At 54.6% G+C, this 16,630-nt stretch overlaps 1 protein-coding gene across 4 annotated transcripts; it reads left to right on the top strand.

Annotated features, from left to right (window-relative positions):
* The first annotated feature begins 6,920 nt into the window (after positions 1 to 6,920).
* Positions 6,921 to 16,487, top strand: INPP5J (inositol polyphosphate-5-phosphatase J). Of its 4 annotated transcripts, none has more exons than XM_036874146.1 (13): positions 6,921 to 7,067; positions 8,739 to 9,808; positions 10,162 to 10,278; positions 10,403 to 10,511; positions 10,722 to 10,838; positions 11,172 to 11,347; positions 11,677 to 11,788; positions 11,929 to 12,038; positions 12,175 to 12,358; positions 14,947 to 15,084; positions 15,234 to 15,311; positions 15,438 to 15,542; positions 15,741 to 16,487. In XM_036874146.1, exons 1-13 carry the CDS (start codon positions 6,963 to 6,965, stop codon positions 16,245 to 16,247), a joined length of 2,928 nt encoding a protein of 975 aa, XP_036730041.1. In that variant the 5' UTR covers positions 6,921 to 6,962; the 3' UTR covers positions 16,248 to 16,487. The 4 variants fall into 4 exon arrangements, with proteins under 4 accessions (XP_036730041.1, XP_036730042.1, XP_036730040.1 ...); XM_036874147.1 differs by having other exon boundaries at positions 8,721 to 8,782; XM_036874145.1 differs by having other exon boundaries at positions 8,721 to 9,808.
* Positions 16,488 to 16,630: the final 143 nt, after the last annotated feature.

The raw sequence follows: 16,630 nt of genomic DNA, 5'->3' as shown, positions 1-16,630 counted from the left end.
CCCTCTGCTGACCGAGAGCATGGACGCTCCGAGAGGATGCGGCCAGGCAGTGCCCCCTCATGCCGGCAGGGGGCGCGGGCGGGATGCGGACGGACACGCGAGTTTCTGGGTCAGACACCCGATTTGAAGATGGGGAAACTGAGGCCTAGGGAATCCTTTTTTTGTGTTTTTTATTTCTCTGGATGAAATTCCAATCTGGATTTCAATTTCCTGAGCACACGTGTGGCGATGGGAATATTTAGTCGGGGCTGGGAGGATAAAAGGGTTAATACACATTAGAAAGCTCTTTAGAACGGTACCTGGCACAGTACCTCAGAAAGGCCCCATGAACTCCGTTTTACAAGTTAGGTAAAAGACTTAGAAAGGTAAAACAATTAAGTTGTGGATCTGGGATTTGAACCCAGAACATGCCTGTGTTCATCTACACCAAGACAAAGATGACTAGATCAGGATGCTACTTCCCCTCTTCAAGCCTAAGACAGACACAGCACATTGATCACAATGCTCTTTCCCACCAAATCTAGCCTGGGACTCAGAATCCTCCTCAACATCAAACCAAGGCTGCATTATGACCAGTTTTGCCTTCCTGGGCCCCTTCCTTTATTAAAAAAACATATATTAAAAATTGGATTTTACAACTGCTTTGGTTTAAAAAAATGAATGTAATCCAGGCTGGATTCATGATTATTTATTCATTTTTTTCTTCCGATTTTAAAAGAAGTTAAAATTAAAATATTTTTGTGGACCCCTAAAAGTATGATGGGCCCTAGACACTGAACCTAATGGAAAAGTCAGTTCTGCCCTTTGTTCATACACTGCTACCTCCCATTCACTGACTTGATTGTGAAGATATAATAATAATAGGCTTAGGGCTGTTATTTAATATCCATTCTCTATAAATACATGAGGACACAGTAAATATAATTGGTTCTATCCAGATTATTGAAATGACAGGCTATGTCTAACACTCTATTTACTGCTGTGGAAGTGGGAATTCATCCAAGCTTTCTGAAAGGCAACTTGACACAGTAAATCAAAACCCTAAAAATATTTCTTCTACCCAGTATTCCACTTCTCAGAATTTGACCCAAAGTAATCTTCAGAGAGGGAATCAATTGTTAGGTCAAGATGTTTATCAAAACACTGTTTATCATGGTGAAAAACTGGAGAGAGGACAGAAGCATGTCACAGCAGGGGATGAGTTAAATAAATGATGATACCTCCTTAGAGTAGAGAACCAAGCAATTGTTTAAAATGATGCAGCATACTGTTGAATGACATGGAGAATGTTCAAGTTATAGTATTAAATTTTTTTTAAAAGCTATGAAACAGTAATATCAGCTGGGAGTTGCGATGCTCTGGGCTGCAAGTCACAGAAACCTCAAGTTTAACTGGCTTAAACAATGAAAGGAATCTGTTGGCTCAAATAACAAAATAGTCCAGGCAGGGAGGGCTTCAGGTGAGGTTTGATCTGGTTGGTAAAGTCACCAAGACCTGATCTCTTTCCATTCTGCTTCCATAACATCAGCTTATCATTAGCCCAATTACCTGCATGGTGTCAAGATGGCTGCCAGTAGTAACCAGTACCACCACAGACGTCTTCATTCATATCTAACCAAGGGAAAATTTTTTTTTTTTTTTTGTAAACTTCTCAGGAGAGAAAACAAGCTTTCTTTCCCAAAACCCCCAGCAAAAGTCTCCTTATATCTCACTAGGTCCATCCATGATCTAATCAAGTGACTGGGGAAATGCAAATGCTCCCTGGCTTAACCAGTTGGGACCCATTCCTGAAGATTGTCAAGGATATGAGCTGCAATGGATGTGTGGCGGCAACAGAGTAGCCAATGGATTTTATAAAATATGTATATATAAATACATATGCCTTCACCAAAAACCATAATCTAGAAGGAAACAACCCAAGAAGTCAAAATGGTCATCTCTTGGTAGATGAAATTATAGGTGAATTTTTTTCTCCTTTACAATATTTTTCTGTGTTTTCTATAATAAACATGTATTACCTAAACACAAACAGTAACATTTGTTTACAAAAAGAATGGGTCATATGCCATGGGTTCCCTCTACCCCACCCCACACCCCAGCAAGGGCCTCAGACTGGCTGAAGCCAGAGGCCCCGTGGAGCCCGTGGCTTTTCTGCTGACAGAGCCAAACCTCAGCACCCCATGGGCCCACGCTGTTCACTGGACAGGTGCCACCAAACCACCCTCGTTGCATTAACCTGGACTCTGTGTCCTGGAGGGGCCATAGCCTGGGCTGCTGAGTGTTGACTAGCCAGCTAGTGGAACTGATGGTAGAGACTGGCCACAACAGTACCAGGAACATTCCGGCATCAGCAGTCATGGCAGGCCCAGGATCTCCCAGAACAGATCTCTGCTCGTAATCCATGCCCTTATGGGGCAGTTTGTAATCTAGGCCAGCAGCCCTCCTCAGGTGGGGCTGGGTTTGGGGTTTAGTCTGTGATAAAGTCAGGCTCAGACAAGGTCAGGGTCAGTCCTTAGCCTATGACCAGGTTTAGAACTGAGTCTGGGGCTGGAGTCAGGGCTCAGTCAGTGATTGGGATTTGGTCTCCGTCTGTGACTAGGTTCAGGGCTCAGACTTTGACCAGATTCAGTGCACAGTCTGAGATCAGGGACTAGTATGTGACCAGAGTTGTGTGACCCAGGGTCAGAGCTCAGTTTGAGACCAGCGTTCAGTCAATGATTAGACTCAGGGCTCAGTCTGTGACCAAGATCAGGGCTCAGTCTGCCACCAGGTTCAGTTAATGACCAGACTTGGATCTCAGTCTAGACCTGGGCTTCAGGCTCAGACTAAAATCAAGGGTTAGTCCAAACCAGGGTTAAAGTCTGTGACTGCGGTTCAGTCTTAAGCTAGGATCAGGGCTCGATCTGGGTCCAGAATTGAGGTCTCCAGTTGGAATCAGGCTTAGTCAGGCTTGGATCAGGCTCAGTACTTGACCAGAACCAAGGCTCAATCTAGAGCTGGGGTAGAGGCTCAGTTTTAGTGTGGGATCAGGGCTCAGTTAACACCAAGATTAGGGCTCAAGTTGGATCTGGGATCAGGACTAGGGTTTAGTCTGGCTCTGTGCTCTGTTCTGAGCTCCAATATAGAAGTTTCTGGAGACCTGGGCGCCAAGGGCAGGTCAGCATGCAAGAAAGGAGAGCCCCCAGGCAAGCTTCTGTCCCTGCAGTAAACTTCTCTTTGCCTGCTGAAGCCAGTTGTCCTAGAGCCTTCTAACCTACATGGCTCTGCTGCCCGAGATCCCCTCAAACCAGAATAAAAATAGCCATTCACTTCAGAGCAGCTGACAGCGGGTGCCAGGCTGCCTGGGAGGAGGGGGAGCTGAGGAGAGGAAGGAAGGATGTTTGAGCTCAGGCCCCAGCTGTGTGACCTTGGGAAAGTCACTCCTCCTCCTTGAACCCATTCCTGAGGAGCAGAATGGGAGGTGAGGATGACACCTGCCCCAGAGGGTGAGAACGAGGGGAGAGTGATAATAACATGTGGCAGTTGGTACCAATAAGGAACTCTGGAGTGAAGCCTTGGGAGGAGAAATGCTCCTCCAGGCCCTGTATACTTTCTCCTCCAGGAAGCCCTCCCTGATGCTTACCTCTTCCACCTTCCCACACTACCCTGTAGCACCCTCTATGTCTCAAGACATTTCTCAACTAGTGGCCACAGTGTGACCTCCCTCACAGGTGACTGGCGAGCAAAACGAAGGAGGACAGACCCTTCTATACCATTACCATCCTCAAGTGCCCCTGGGAGGTGGATCGAGGAAGAGGAAGAGGAAAGAGGAAGAAGCACGTCTCTCTCTCCCTTCTCTACTTCTGGGGGATTTACTCTGAGCCAAAGGGCCATGAGGGCACGTGTCCGGAGTTTGCGTCCTTTCACAGCCGGAACCTTTCATACTCCATACCTTTGCACCTGCTGCTCCCTCTGCTTCCCAGGGTGTTTCTTCTCTTTTCAGTTTGGCAATACAGACTCTCCTTCAAAGAATAGGTTCAACAGGAACCTCTGTTGGGGAGAATTATCCACCATCTCCCTGGGAACCCCATGCTCTGTCCCCTGCTGGCTGGGTAATCCCTAGGCCTCAGTTTCTTCCTCTGTCAAATGGGGATCTTATTACCAACATCACAGGGTTACTATGGAGAGTAACTGAGATAATCCATCAACCACCTCCTTTCCTATCCCTGACCCAAACAGCCTGGAGGGTAGCACTAAGATTTCTAGGATGGGGCAGGACAAGATGTACTCTCTGCCTCAGTACCCCACCCCCTACCCCCAGGAGCGAGGGAAGGGAGGGAGCCAGGAGGTGTCTCCAGAGACAGCTGTCTCCAGGGGGGCGGTTCTCCCAGGCAGCTGCCCCCAGCCTGCCACCCTGAGCCCCAGAGCCTGTTATCAACCTCCTTAGTCATCACACCAGGAGCTCAAACATAGCTCTTACCCTGTTCTCTTCTCAGCCGAGGTCTGCCCCCTGCCCCCTGCCCCTAGCAAGGCCATGTCTGGGTCTCAGAGCCCCTTTTCTTTCCCCCCGACCTGGGAATTCAACTATGCTGGGCCTCAGTTTCAGCATCCTCCAAATGGGCAGATTGGAATAGATGATGATGATGGGGATGATGATGATGATGATGATTGTGGTGGTGGTGGTGGTGGTGATGGTGGTAACTCCAGGGCAGATGCCCTTACTGAAAGCTTGCTTGTGCCAGGCTCTGTGCTAAACTCTTCAGATGTATTATCTTGTTGAATTCTCACAGCAATCGTAGGAGGTATCTACTGTTTTTATCTGCCTTACACAGACCAGGAATCTGAGTGACTCTCCAAGTAAGTCAGTGGCAGAGACAGAAACAAAGTCCCCTGCAGGATCTGAGCTCAGGGAGGGGACATGGTGGAGATCCTGGCTGCCCCACTGGGGCAGAGGAGCCCTTTGCACACTTATTTGCATGACATTTGCCTGGTTTCTCAAGGGCATTGATGCCCTTGTCTCAGCCCAGATGGTTGAGCCCTAGGACTGGTTCCAGGGACCTGGATCTGTCCCCCATCACTTCCAGGATTGCAACAGAAGCCAGGTACTGTTGGGGGCCTCAGTTTTCTCATCTGTAAAATAGGAGTCAGAGGGCTAGGCAGGGTAAGTTCAAAATTTCCTTCCATCTCTGTTGGCCTGAGCGCCACCACCATGTTCACGCTCACTTCCTCCCTCACCACCACCCACATCTTCACCTCCAACTCCACCACCACCTCTTCTTCCGTCAACATAACACCCCCACCACCTCGTCTGCCCCCATCTCTCCTCCACTGTTACTATAACCCTCATCTCTTCATTCTACCACCTCCACCATCACCAACCTCTGTTATCATCTCTACTATTGCCATCACCATTACCTCCACTACCTCTTCTATCACATCCATCCCACCACTATCACCTCCACTTTGCCAGCACTGTCACCTTACCACCACCACCAGCACTGTCAGTCCTCACTTCCATTATCATAATTACATACATTATCATCTCCACCCCTTCGATCACCACTGTCATTACCTCCCCCATCACCAACGTCATTACTTCCACCATCACCACCTTTCTACCCCAGGACCCTAATATGGTCTGGGTCTCTGCCCGTGAAAATTCCAGCCTCCCAGAGGTGCTAGCCCAGAAACACAGACTAGACACAGAGACAGTCAAGCAGAGGTGGGAAGCCCATCCAGGAGAGGGAATGAGGTATCTGTCCACGTGACTTTCATGCAGGGGACCACACCGGTCCATGAGGATACAGAGGTGACTGTTGATCAGCAGGGAGCTCTGGGCACAAAACTCTGATCATTTTCTGCCTAAACTGAGTGAGATCACTCCTCTGTAAGCAATCAAGCAGCTCTGGAGGAATCAGGGTTTCAGGGACTGCTTAGCAGATAAGAGTGAGAGTGGGGAAGAGGCAGAAGCAGAGCCCACAGCCATCTCCGGCCGTATCTGCACCTGTCACTCATTCACTCTTCTCACTGATTGATTGATTCATTCAACAAACACTTCCCTAGGTCTGTTGGAGACCAGGCCCTACGCTGGGTCCTGGCCAAAGAAGTTCCCAGACCTGTTTTTGACCCTCCTGCCAGTCTGTTCCCCCACTGCTGGGCCTTTCTCCACCCCAGCTCCCTTCCCCCAGACATCCCAGTTGACTCTTGTGGTTCCTGGATCACTGAGGCAGCTCCCTTTCCTCACTGAGACTCAGGGGACCTCCCCAGCTCACCAGGTGACCTTGAGCAAGTCCCTCTCCCAAGCTACACCCAGTGAGTCTTGGAGGAGGAAAGCTGGGAGGAGCTGGGCTGGGCCTGGCTGTGGGGACATCCAAGGGCAGGTGCGAGGTGTCTGCAGAAGAGGAGGGGCCAGTGCTGAGGTTGAGATGGGAAAGACTCCAGTTGCTGGAGCCTGAGTGTCTGGCTCTGGGATGGGAAGGATAGAGCCAGGCGAGGGGCGGGCACCAAGGCCTGAAAATGGGGCAAGGGTGGGGGCCAAGGCAAGCCCTGAGCTGGCAGGGAGTCAAGAAGGTCACAGGATCAGAGCAGGGACTCAGGTGTCTCTGAAGCCCTGGAGAGGGGGCTGACCTCTGAGCTACCTTACCTTCAGGTGTGTCAGTGCCCCTCCCTTGAGCAAGGGCTGGCCAGGCCTACCGGCTGGAGGGTGGAAACAGAAAGACAGCTTCCACTATGCTGCCAGCTGGGACCTGTGCCAGGCCAATGGACCCGCTCCCCCCGCTTCCCCCCCAACCATGACCATTCCAGGCTCAGCAGCCAGTCCCCAGGGGGTAGGTCACCTTGCCCTGGCCACCTCTATGTTGGGAAGTCGGTGCCTGTGTCTTTAAATTCTCAGCAGGTTGAAACGGCTGATGACATCACTGGTTCCCAGGAGCTAGCGGAGGAGCTGGAGCCCAAGGGAACCCGGGCTGCCGGGGGCTGCAGACATGGAGGGCCAGGGCATCAGTGGCAGCGGGAGGCCGGGGACCCAGGCTGGCCTGGGCCCCCTGCCCATGCCCCATGGGATTTCCCAAACTGGGGCACCCTCCAAGGTAAGACCCCTAAATCCTAGTTCCCCCATTCCTGATCCTTAGTCCCACCCCCCCCCCACATACTGCAGGCACCCTGGTGCCCCAGCTGAGAGGCTGGCACTCTCCTCTGCCCACCAAGCAGGAACTGGGCAAACAGGGTACCCTAGGGGCTGAGGGGGTAGTGATGGGACGGACACTCAGAGAGAGATGGAGTTAGCTGTCTCCAGGACCTCCTGGGAAAGCCCTGGACCAGGTATCAGGGGACCCAGCTGTGCTCCAGCTTTGCTATGTGACCTTGGGCAAGTTGCTTGTCCTCTCTGAGTCAATGCAAAATGAGGAGGCTTGTCCCTGAAGACTGAAACTGTGACATCTGGGATGTCTAAGTTGTTAGTGCTGGAGGCGGTGTGGTGTTTGGGGTGGGGGTTTGGAGTGGGACACTAGGAACCAAGGAGGATGCCCAAAATGCAAGTCTCAAAGAGCTGAGTTTGGGGACAGAGGTGGAGGCAGAGTTTCAGATTCTCTGAACCAAGCAGGACACGGGATGCAGACAGAACTGCATCTCTGGAGGCAGGGATGGGGCCACCCCAGGGTGAGTGTAAACCTTCGTCTACCCTCCCTGGCAAGGGACACTTTATCCTGACTTCTGGAGACAGGGGCATCAGACAGGGACAGGTGGGAAAGGAAGAGGAGGTCCCTGCAGGGCCACACACCCCCCACTCCACCTGCTGGACATAAAGAGGATACCTGCTTGCCTGTCCTCACAGGTGGGGTGACAAGGGTAAGAGGGTACAACTTGTGCACAGTGGTGCGGTGCCAGGATCAACAGAATTCTGGACTTGCTCTGGGTGTTAGAATCACACTTGGGAGGATGGACTAGTCCATGGAGCTCAAATGGAAGCCTAGCAAATGTTGGGCTCATACATGCAGAGAATATGAGACCTAGGCTTCCCAGGATCAGGTGTGGCCAGGGATCCTTCAACAGGTTCCTTCATTTTAAGACAGGGAAACTGAGGCCCTGCACAGGGAAGTGCTTGCCTAAGGTCACACAGAGCTGGGCTGGGAATCGACATGGCCAGTCCCAACCCAGGCTCTTGCTCCTGCACGGAGCTCTGGGAATGGGTGACAACGACAGAGAGGGCTGTGACCAAGGAATTGGGGACGTTTGGCTGGGGGAACCTGAGAGTTCCTGTGTACTGTGGAGGAAAGGGGGTGGTGTTTAACAGGCTGGCCCCAGGGTGTCCTGAGTGGGCAGATCTGGGGGGGTCAGATCAGTAGCCCTTGGCTAGGGGAGCAGCAGGGACTGCAGGGGTGGGCGGTGCTCAGGGAAGCTGACTCCAGCCACCCAACACTCCTGGGTGGCCAGGGAGTGGGTGCCAGCCAGGAAGGCAAGGAGAGCCCTCGGGTCCAGGCTCACACTCTGCCTCCTTTGAGTTGGGGGTCTTAGTTTCCCCATCTATGAAAGAGGTGTCACAGGTGAGGGAGGGGATAGGTTTCCATGTCCTGTTTCCTCCAAAAGAGAAGCTGATTCACAGCAGAATGGATTGAGGTGAGAAATTAGGAAGAACTTCCTCAGAAAGATGTGCCTTTCTTAGCTAGACAGAGTCTGCTGGGGTCTATATGGAAGTGGAGGCCTGGTTAGGGTTGACTCTGAGTCTCTGACTTGTCCTATCCAAGATGGACTCATGTTTTCAGCTCCCAGCGAAGGAGAATGCAGCACCAGTACGCTCGGAACCAAGGTTGGCTCTGACACCTGTGGGGCCACCAGCAGCAGTGCCACCTTCCTCAAAGGGGCCAAGGCTGGCTCTGGCGTCTCCCCGACCCATCCTGGCTCCAATGTCTACCCCTGGAGGGCAGAAAACAGCTCCTGCCCACCGCAGCTCCAGCCTGGCTCCAACATCTGTGGGCCAGTTGGTGATGTCTGCCTCAGCTAGGCCGAAGCCTCCTCCAGCTACCCTGGGGCCCAGGCTGGCTCCACTGTCCAGGGACCAGAAGCAGGCGCCACCTGCCTCCATGGGACCCAAGCCAGCCCTGGCTGCTTCAGGCCTGAGCCTGGCCGTGGCATCTGAGAAACAGCCCCCACAGCCCCGCTCCAGCTCTTCCCCAGTGCCCAGTCCAGTTCTGTCGCCCTCTCAGGAACAGGCCCTGACTCCAGCATCCATGACATCAGCCCCGGCCTCTGTGGGATGGACACCAGCTAAACAGAGGGATGCCCCAGTCCCTAGACCTCTCTCCCCTTCAGACGGGCATCTCCAGCCCCCGACTCAGACATCTGGTCCTGTGGGCTCCCCATCTTTGATTCAAGCCCCCCCAGACCCTCGGATCTCCCCCTCCTTCAGAGCCCGGCCTGAGGCCCCCCGCAGCAGCCCTGAGGATCCTGTCTTGCCCCGGCCACCACAGACCCTGCCTCTGGATGTGGGCCAGGGTCCTCCAGAGCCTGGCACTCGCTCCCCCGGACTTCTCTACCCCACCTTCCGGCCAGGGGCCCCCTTAGCCCAGACTGTGCCCCCACCTCTGCCCAAGCCACCCCGATCTCCCAGCCGCTCCCCCAGCCGCTCCCCAAACCGCTCCCCGTGTGTCCCCCCAGCTCCTGGGATGGCCCTCCCCAGGCCTGGCACCCAGGGTGCCGGGCCTGGTGGGCATCTGAGCCCCAACCTTCAGCCCAGAGAAACCCCAGCCCCTCTTACCACCTCCTCTTCTACATCCACCTCGTCATCCTCCTCTTGGTCAGCTCAGCCCACCTGCAAGAGCGACCCTGGCTTCTGGTGAGGGGCCCTCTCCCAAGACATTGCTGGGGCTTGAACTCTAAGACTAGGCATCCTTCTAGGGTGGCTTACCCTACTCCGTCCCAGCTGACCTCCCTGAGGAAGATTCCTTGTGGGTGTTAGGCCCACTCTGGGGCCCTCGGAAGACAGCATCCTCTCCTAAGGGACTTGCCTACCCTGCCTCAGTTGATCTCCCCTGGAAGAGTCTGGTGGAAGGGACCCTGGGCCCACTGTGGGTCCTTCTGAGGGCATATACTCAAGCTTATTTCCCCAGAAAAAGCCCTGTGGGAGGGAGGTTGAGGGTAAGAGAGTGGTCCCCAGTAGTAACCCCTTCTGTACCCCCACCTCCCCAGGATCACTGTGGTCACATGGAACGTGGGCACAGCCATGCCCCCCGATGATGTCACATCCCTCCTCCACCTGGGCAGCAGCAGCGATGACAGTGACAGGGCAGACATGATCGCCATAGGGTGAGGGGACAGGGCGAGTAGACTCCCTCCTGAGCCCCTCCTGCTTCCCAGACCCTCTCCCGTGGGAGGGGTTTCTAGGGCGCCCCCCCCCCCAATCCGAAGGCCGCCTCACAGTCCCCCACAGGTTGCAGGAAGTGAACTCTATGATCAACAAGCGGCTCAAGGACGCGCTCTTCACCGACCAGTGGAGCGAGCTCTTCATGGACGCACTGGGGCCCTTCAACTTCGTGCTGGTAACTCCTCCCTCAACCCCCGGGCAGGTGGAGACCCCTGGATTCTCGGCCCTAGCTCTGTCTTCATTCACCGTGGGGTCCGCTGGGCCTCGGTGGCCGGGTCCATGAAATGGGAGGATGGAGGAGCAGACCTTTAAGGACCGGAAAAGGCGAGGGCGGGGGCAGGTGAGTTGTGTCCTGTCCCTCAGCCTCCTCGCGCCTCTGCTGCAGGTGAGTACCGTGCGGATGCAGGGCGTCATCCTGCTGCTGTTCGCCAAGTACTACCATCTGCCCTTCCTGAGGGATGTGCAGACTGATTGCACGCGCACTGGCCTGGGTGGCTATTGGGTGAGCGTGGAAGCGGCCTCGGAGGGGACAGGGCCCTAAGGGATCCTTAGATTAGTCCCCGGACCCCCGCGTACTGGCAATATCCTCTCCCCAAGCTACACCCCTTACTCTGAGGCCTGCCTCTCCCCACCCACCCCCACCCCTCGTTTTCTAGACCCCGCCCCTTTCTGTCCCCACCCCTCCTAGTGTTCCACTCCTTTCCCTAGAACCCACCCCTCTCCACGCCTCCACGGGTCCTGGGCCTCACCCGCTGACCCCGCCCACCCTAAGCCCCGCGGGCCTCACCTCCTTGCCTAGGCCCCGCCCATGACCCACCCAACCTTGTTTCCCAAGGGCAACAAGGGTGGAGTGAGTGTGCGACTGGCCGCCTTCGGGCACATGCTGTGCTTCCTGAACTGCCACCTGCCGGCCCACATGGAGAAAGCGGAGCAACGCAAGGACAACTTCCAGACCATCCTCAGCCTCCAGCAGTTCCAGGGGCCTGGCGCTCAAGGCATCTTGGATCACGAGTATGGGCCGGGGCGGGACCTAATGGAGCTTGGGCGGGGCTGGTGAAGGAGGTGTTCCTATAGCTAGGAACAAGAAAGCTGGTTAAGTTTGATGGGGAGGTGGAGCCTGCAGGGTGGAGCTTTGCTGAGGGGCAAGGCCTTGCTGGGGGTCGGAACCTAACTTCTAGGTCTACACCCCCTGCTGCTCCGTGGTGGGCTGGCGGCTCTGCAGCAACCCACCCACCCCCTGCGTCATCACTAGGAGCAGCCGTCGGGTTGGATGGGGGCAGAGAAGGATCTGGGTTGGGCTCTTCACCCCGTGGACCCCGCTGACCCCCACCTCCGAACAGCCTCGTGTTCTGGTTCGGGGACCTGAACTTCCGCATCGAGAGCTACGACCTGCACTTCGTCAAATTTGCCATCGACAGCGAGCAGCTCCACCAGCTCTGGGAGAAAGACCAGGTGGGGAATCCCAGCCTGGACCCCAAAACCCCAAGCACACAGAACATGCCCTAGGACCACCTGTACCCTAGGCTATGGTCCTTGACCTCACCTGCCCTGCCCAAGCTCTTGTCCAATTCTGTGCTTCTGGACCCTCACAGCTCAACATGGCCAAGAACACCTGGCCCATCCTGAGGGGCTTCCAGGAGGGGCCCCTCAACTTTGCGCCCACCTTCAAGTTTGACGTGGGTACTAACAAATATGATACCAGGTGAGCTCAGCCCTGGGATTAGAGGTGGGGATGTGGGCTAAGGTCTTCTGGATAAGGGAGACAGGAAAGAGAGACAGGAGGCAGAGGTGCCTTGACCCCCAACCCCTGATACTCAGCCTACCCTTGCCCACCGCAGTGCCAAGAAGCGGAAGCCAGCCTGGACAGACCGTATCCTGTGGAAGGTCAAGGCTCCAGGTGGAGGTCCCAGCCCCTCGGGACGGGAGAGCCACCGGCTCCAGGTGACCCAGCACAGCTACCACAGCCACATGGAATACACTGTCAGCGACCACAAGCCCGTGGCTGCCCAGTTCGTCCTGCACGTAAGTCCTGGCCTCATCCTCCCCGCATGACATCCCCAGGCCCAGCTCAGCATCTCACTGCCCACCGGTAACCCCTTACACCTGCCCTCAGCAGCATCCGCTTGTCACAGCAGACTGGGAGTGGGGTTATGATCTCCATTATTTATTTATTTACTTATTTATTTATCCTTGGCCATGCCATGCGGCATGTGGGATCTTAGTTCCCGGACCAGGGATCGAACCCATGCCCCCTGCATTGGGAGCTCAGAGTCTTAACCACTGGACCGCCAGGGAAGTCCTATGATCTCCATTTTCAGGTGAAAAAACTGAGGCCCAGAGACACAGCACCCCTTGCCCCGGGTCACACGGCTACCAAAGGGAAGGTTAGGATTTGAACCCTGGCTAGTCTGATTTCAAACGGTATACCTTTTCCATTAATCTCTAACTCCCCTTTTCTGAGAAAGGCTTAGGGCAACTTATGTTAAAATTCACATATATAATAAGACCAGCTACCAAAATATTTACTCAAATCCCATGTAGCATTCATTCACATTCATTTATTATTTATTTACCATCTTACCGTATGTGATGGGGAGGGGGAGTAGAGATACAAAAAAATACAAAGCTAAACCCTAAATAGTTACTATAAAATTTAGCATTGTGTTTAGGATTTTTTTTATTATAAATTTTTATTGATTTATGTATTTATTTTTGGTTGCGTTGGGTCTTCCTTGCTGCGCGCAGACTTTCTCTAGTTGCGGCGAGCAGGGGCTACTCTTCGTTGTGGTGCGCGGGTTTCTTATTGCGGTGGCTTCTCTTGTTGCGGAGCTCGGGCTCTAGGCGCGCAAGCTTCAGTAGTTGTGGCGCATGGGCTTGGTTGCTCCACGGCATGTGGAATTTTCCCAGATCAGGGCTCGAACCCGTGTCCCCTGCATTGGCAGGCGGATTCTTAACCACTGCGCCACCAGGGAAGCCCCTGTGTTTAGGATTGGGGCCCCTAGCTGCCAAAGGAAAAAGGGGAAATCCAAGAATGTCAGAACTGGATCTTAGAGACCATGTAGTCCAACTTTCTGTTAGTGGGGTAGCATGTGCCCCAAGTCGCACACAGGTTCAGCAGCAGAGTGGGGTGGAGCCCAATTTCCAGTCCTGAAACCCAACTCTGGGTTCTCCTATTCTCTTGATCTGATAAGAGGGAGCCCAGCAGACCAGAGAATGTTTTCCCTGATAACTTTGTCATATGGTCAGTCAGAGGGACAGTGGCCAATGTCCTCAGCTGGGAATGGAAATCTGCCCATGTCTGGCCTCCCATGACCTTTGGTAAAAGCCTTGGGTGTGAGGTTTAACCCCCAATCAGGGACCACACCTTGAGAACCACTCCTTTTGGGCGCCCTATCCTTCCCTCCTTATCTAGAACCCTGTCCCTTGTAAAACATTACCTGTTGAGCACCTACTATATGCCAGAGCCTGTGTAGCCTACTTCATGTATGTCATCCCTTTGAATACTGTGGTAGGCCCTGAGGATGTCCAAATTCTCCTCCCAGTTTTACTGATGAGAGAAACAGAGGCTCAGAGAACTTAAATCTCTTATCCAAAGCAAGACAGCACAGGGCTCAGCAGGAGTTTTGACCCCACAAGGCCCTAAAGGGTATTTCTAAGAGCGCAACCTGGCCAGACCTGCTGTTAGGAACCCACGGGCAGGGAGAGGATGTGCTGGTTTCTTCTGGAGCAGCTTGGAAGGAAGCTGAGGAGGGAGAGAAAGTTGAAACCAGATAAACAGGGGAGCAGACAAAGCCTGAGGCTGGCACCACCGAGTCTTTCCCTGAGGGACAGAGATGAAGCCAGTACCCTGGCCACCTGCCACCCCAGCAACCCCATCCACATGGTGACCCCCTGCTCAGCCTAGGGTGACCCTGGGAAGAGAAGATTCTTTTGTCTCCATGGACTGATGACAAACAAGGTTAATAGTGGTTCCTTAATACAGGTGGGGAAACTGAGTCTTACTTAGCCTGATGAAGGGCTTACCTGAGGTCATGAAGCAGGTTAGTAGCAGAGCCTGGATGGTCTCCAGCCATCTACCCAGAGCTCTTCTTGCCTGCTCATGGGTGTTCACTTTACTCCAGAATATCCAGTGCATCATGGGACTCCTTTGTTAGCTTATAGGCAAGTCATTCATTGAGCACCTACTGTATACTGAGAAGTTTATAGGATACTTTATATGGTATCTCATTGAAACTGCAGAGCAGCCCCAAGAGTTAAATAAGATCATCAGAGTTTAAGGACAGGAGTCCTGGTATTCAGAGAGGTCAAGAAACTCACCTTGGGTCACACTGCATAACAATGGCAGAGCCAGGGCCAAACCCATGGTCTACTAAGCTTCAAAGCTGTGTTCTCACTCACTCCCTAAGGAGGCTAAGGACAAAAAGAGCCCTGAGCTGGGAGGCAGGAAACCTGGCATTCATCCTAGACCTGTTCTTCCTCAGTTTCCCAGCCTGTGCAGTGGCTTCAAAGGCCCTTCATCTCAGCCAATTTGTGCCGACTCAGGCCCAAGGGCTCTAGGTGCATAGAATACTAGAGGGTCTCCCCTGATGTTGCCCCCTGCCCCTGGGCAGTTTGCCTTCAGAGACGACGTGCCGCTTGTGCGGCTGGATGTGGCAGACGAGTGGGTGCGGCCGGAGCAGGCTGTGGTGAGGTACCGCGTAGAGACGGTGTTCGCCCGCAGCTCCTGGGACTGGATCGGCTTGTACCGGGTGAGACGGGCAGGGGTGGTCGGTACATTGGGGAAGGAAGGGCCTGAAGGGGCAGCCAGGGACCCCATGTGGGGTCCCTGGCTGCCCCAGAGTTTGAGGCTGCTGGGGTCAGACGTTAGGGGTCACGACCCTGATTGCTCTCGCCCCAGGTGGGTTTCCGCCACTGCAAGGACTACGTGGCTTATGTCTGGGCCAAACACGAGGATGTGGACGGGAACATCTACCAGGTACTTAAGGGGAGGGGGAGAGTGGGAGGAAGTCCCCATTGCCCTTGGGGGCTCAGGATTCAGCTTGAAGGGTCCTGAGGCTGCCTCCCTCACCCCAACCTGGGCCTAAACCCCCCGGCCCACCAGGTGACATTCAGTGAGGAGTCACTGCCCAAGGGTCACGGAGACTTCATCCTGGGCTATTATAGCCACACCCACAGCATCCTCATCGGGGTCACTGAGCCCTTTCAGGTAAGTAGGCCAGGCTGCAAGGTCAGGGGCGCCAAAGGAGTATTCAAATGCCTCTACAGCTTCTACATTCTGCTCTGTGACCTCCTACAAATAGCCTGACCTTCCTGGGTCTGCCAAGGGGGAGGGCAGGAGTGGTTCCCAGAGGCCTCAGTGGCCGGTTGGGGAGAGGGGCACCCCAGTGACCAGCCTTCCCCCCAGATCTCGCTGCCTACCTCGGAGCTGGCCAGCAGCAGCACAGACAGCTCGGGTGCCAGCTCGGAGGATGAGGATGACAGCACCCTGGAGCTGCTTGCATCCAAGTCCCGCAGCCCAAGCCCTGGCAAGTCCAAGCGGCACCGTAGCCGAAGCCCAGGTCTGGCCCGCTTCCCCGGCCTCGCCCTGCGGCCCTCGTCCTGTGAACGCCGTGGCACCAGCCGAAGCCCCTCGCCCCAGAGCCGCCGCCTGCCTCGGGTGGCCCCCAACAGGGGCAGTGATGGTGGCAGCCAAGGCAACAGTGAGGAGGGGCCCCCTGGGCTGCCTGGGTCCTGGGCCTTCCCACCATCTGTGCCTCAAAGCCTGGGGTTGCTGCCTGCCTTGCGCCTAGAGACCGTAGACCCTGGCGGTGGCAGCTCCTGGGGACCCGATCGGGAGGCCCCAGCCTCCGACAGCCTGTCTCCCAGCCCCCAGGGTCAGCAGGGCCTGGAAGAAGGGGGCCTGGGGCCCTGAGGGTGAGGTGGGCAGGCAGGCCCAGGTGGCCCCCACTCTGCCCCAATCTTCTGCAAACCCACCTGCCTCCCTCCTGCTGCTGCTCCAGCTTTATGTGCACCTGCCACTCTCTTCTGGCCAGGGGTGGCCAACTGGGGTCCCCCAAACTTGGTCCTGGCACCTCAACTGTGACAATCAGCAAACCCCTATCCCAGCCCCCATCTGGGATGGGGGAGCAAACCTGGAGGTCATCAATTAGGAATTAAATTCTCCAGCCTCACTTCTGACTTCTTCCTAACTTGTTAGCAGTCTGGGGTTGGGGGCAGTCAGAGGAAGGGACTAAAGAGAGGATGACAGATCTGACAATTACCAGGCACCAGCTGTATACATTACACATGCCATGT

This window comes from Balaenoptera musculus, chromosome 14 (assembly GCF_009873245.2).
Source record: "Balaenoptera musculus isolate JJ_BM4_2016_0621 chromosome 14, mBalMus1.pri.v3, whole genome shotgun sequence".
In the NCBI taxonomy this organism is placed as follows: Eukaryota; Metazoa; Chordata; class Mammalia; order Artiodactyla; family Balaenopteridae; genus Balaenoptera; species Balaenoptera musculus.
This window is presented reverse-complemented; position numbering and strand designations above follow the sequence as displayed.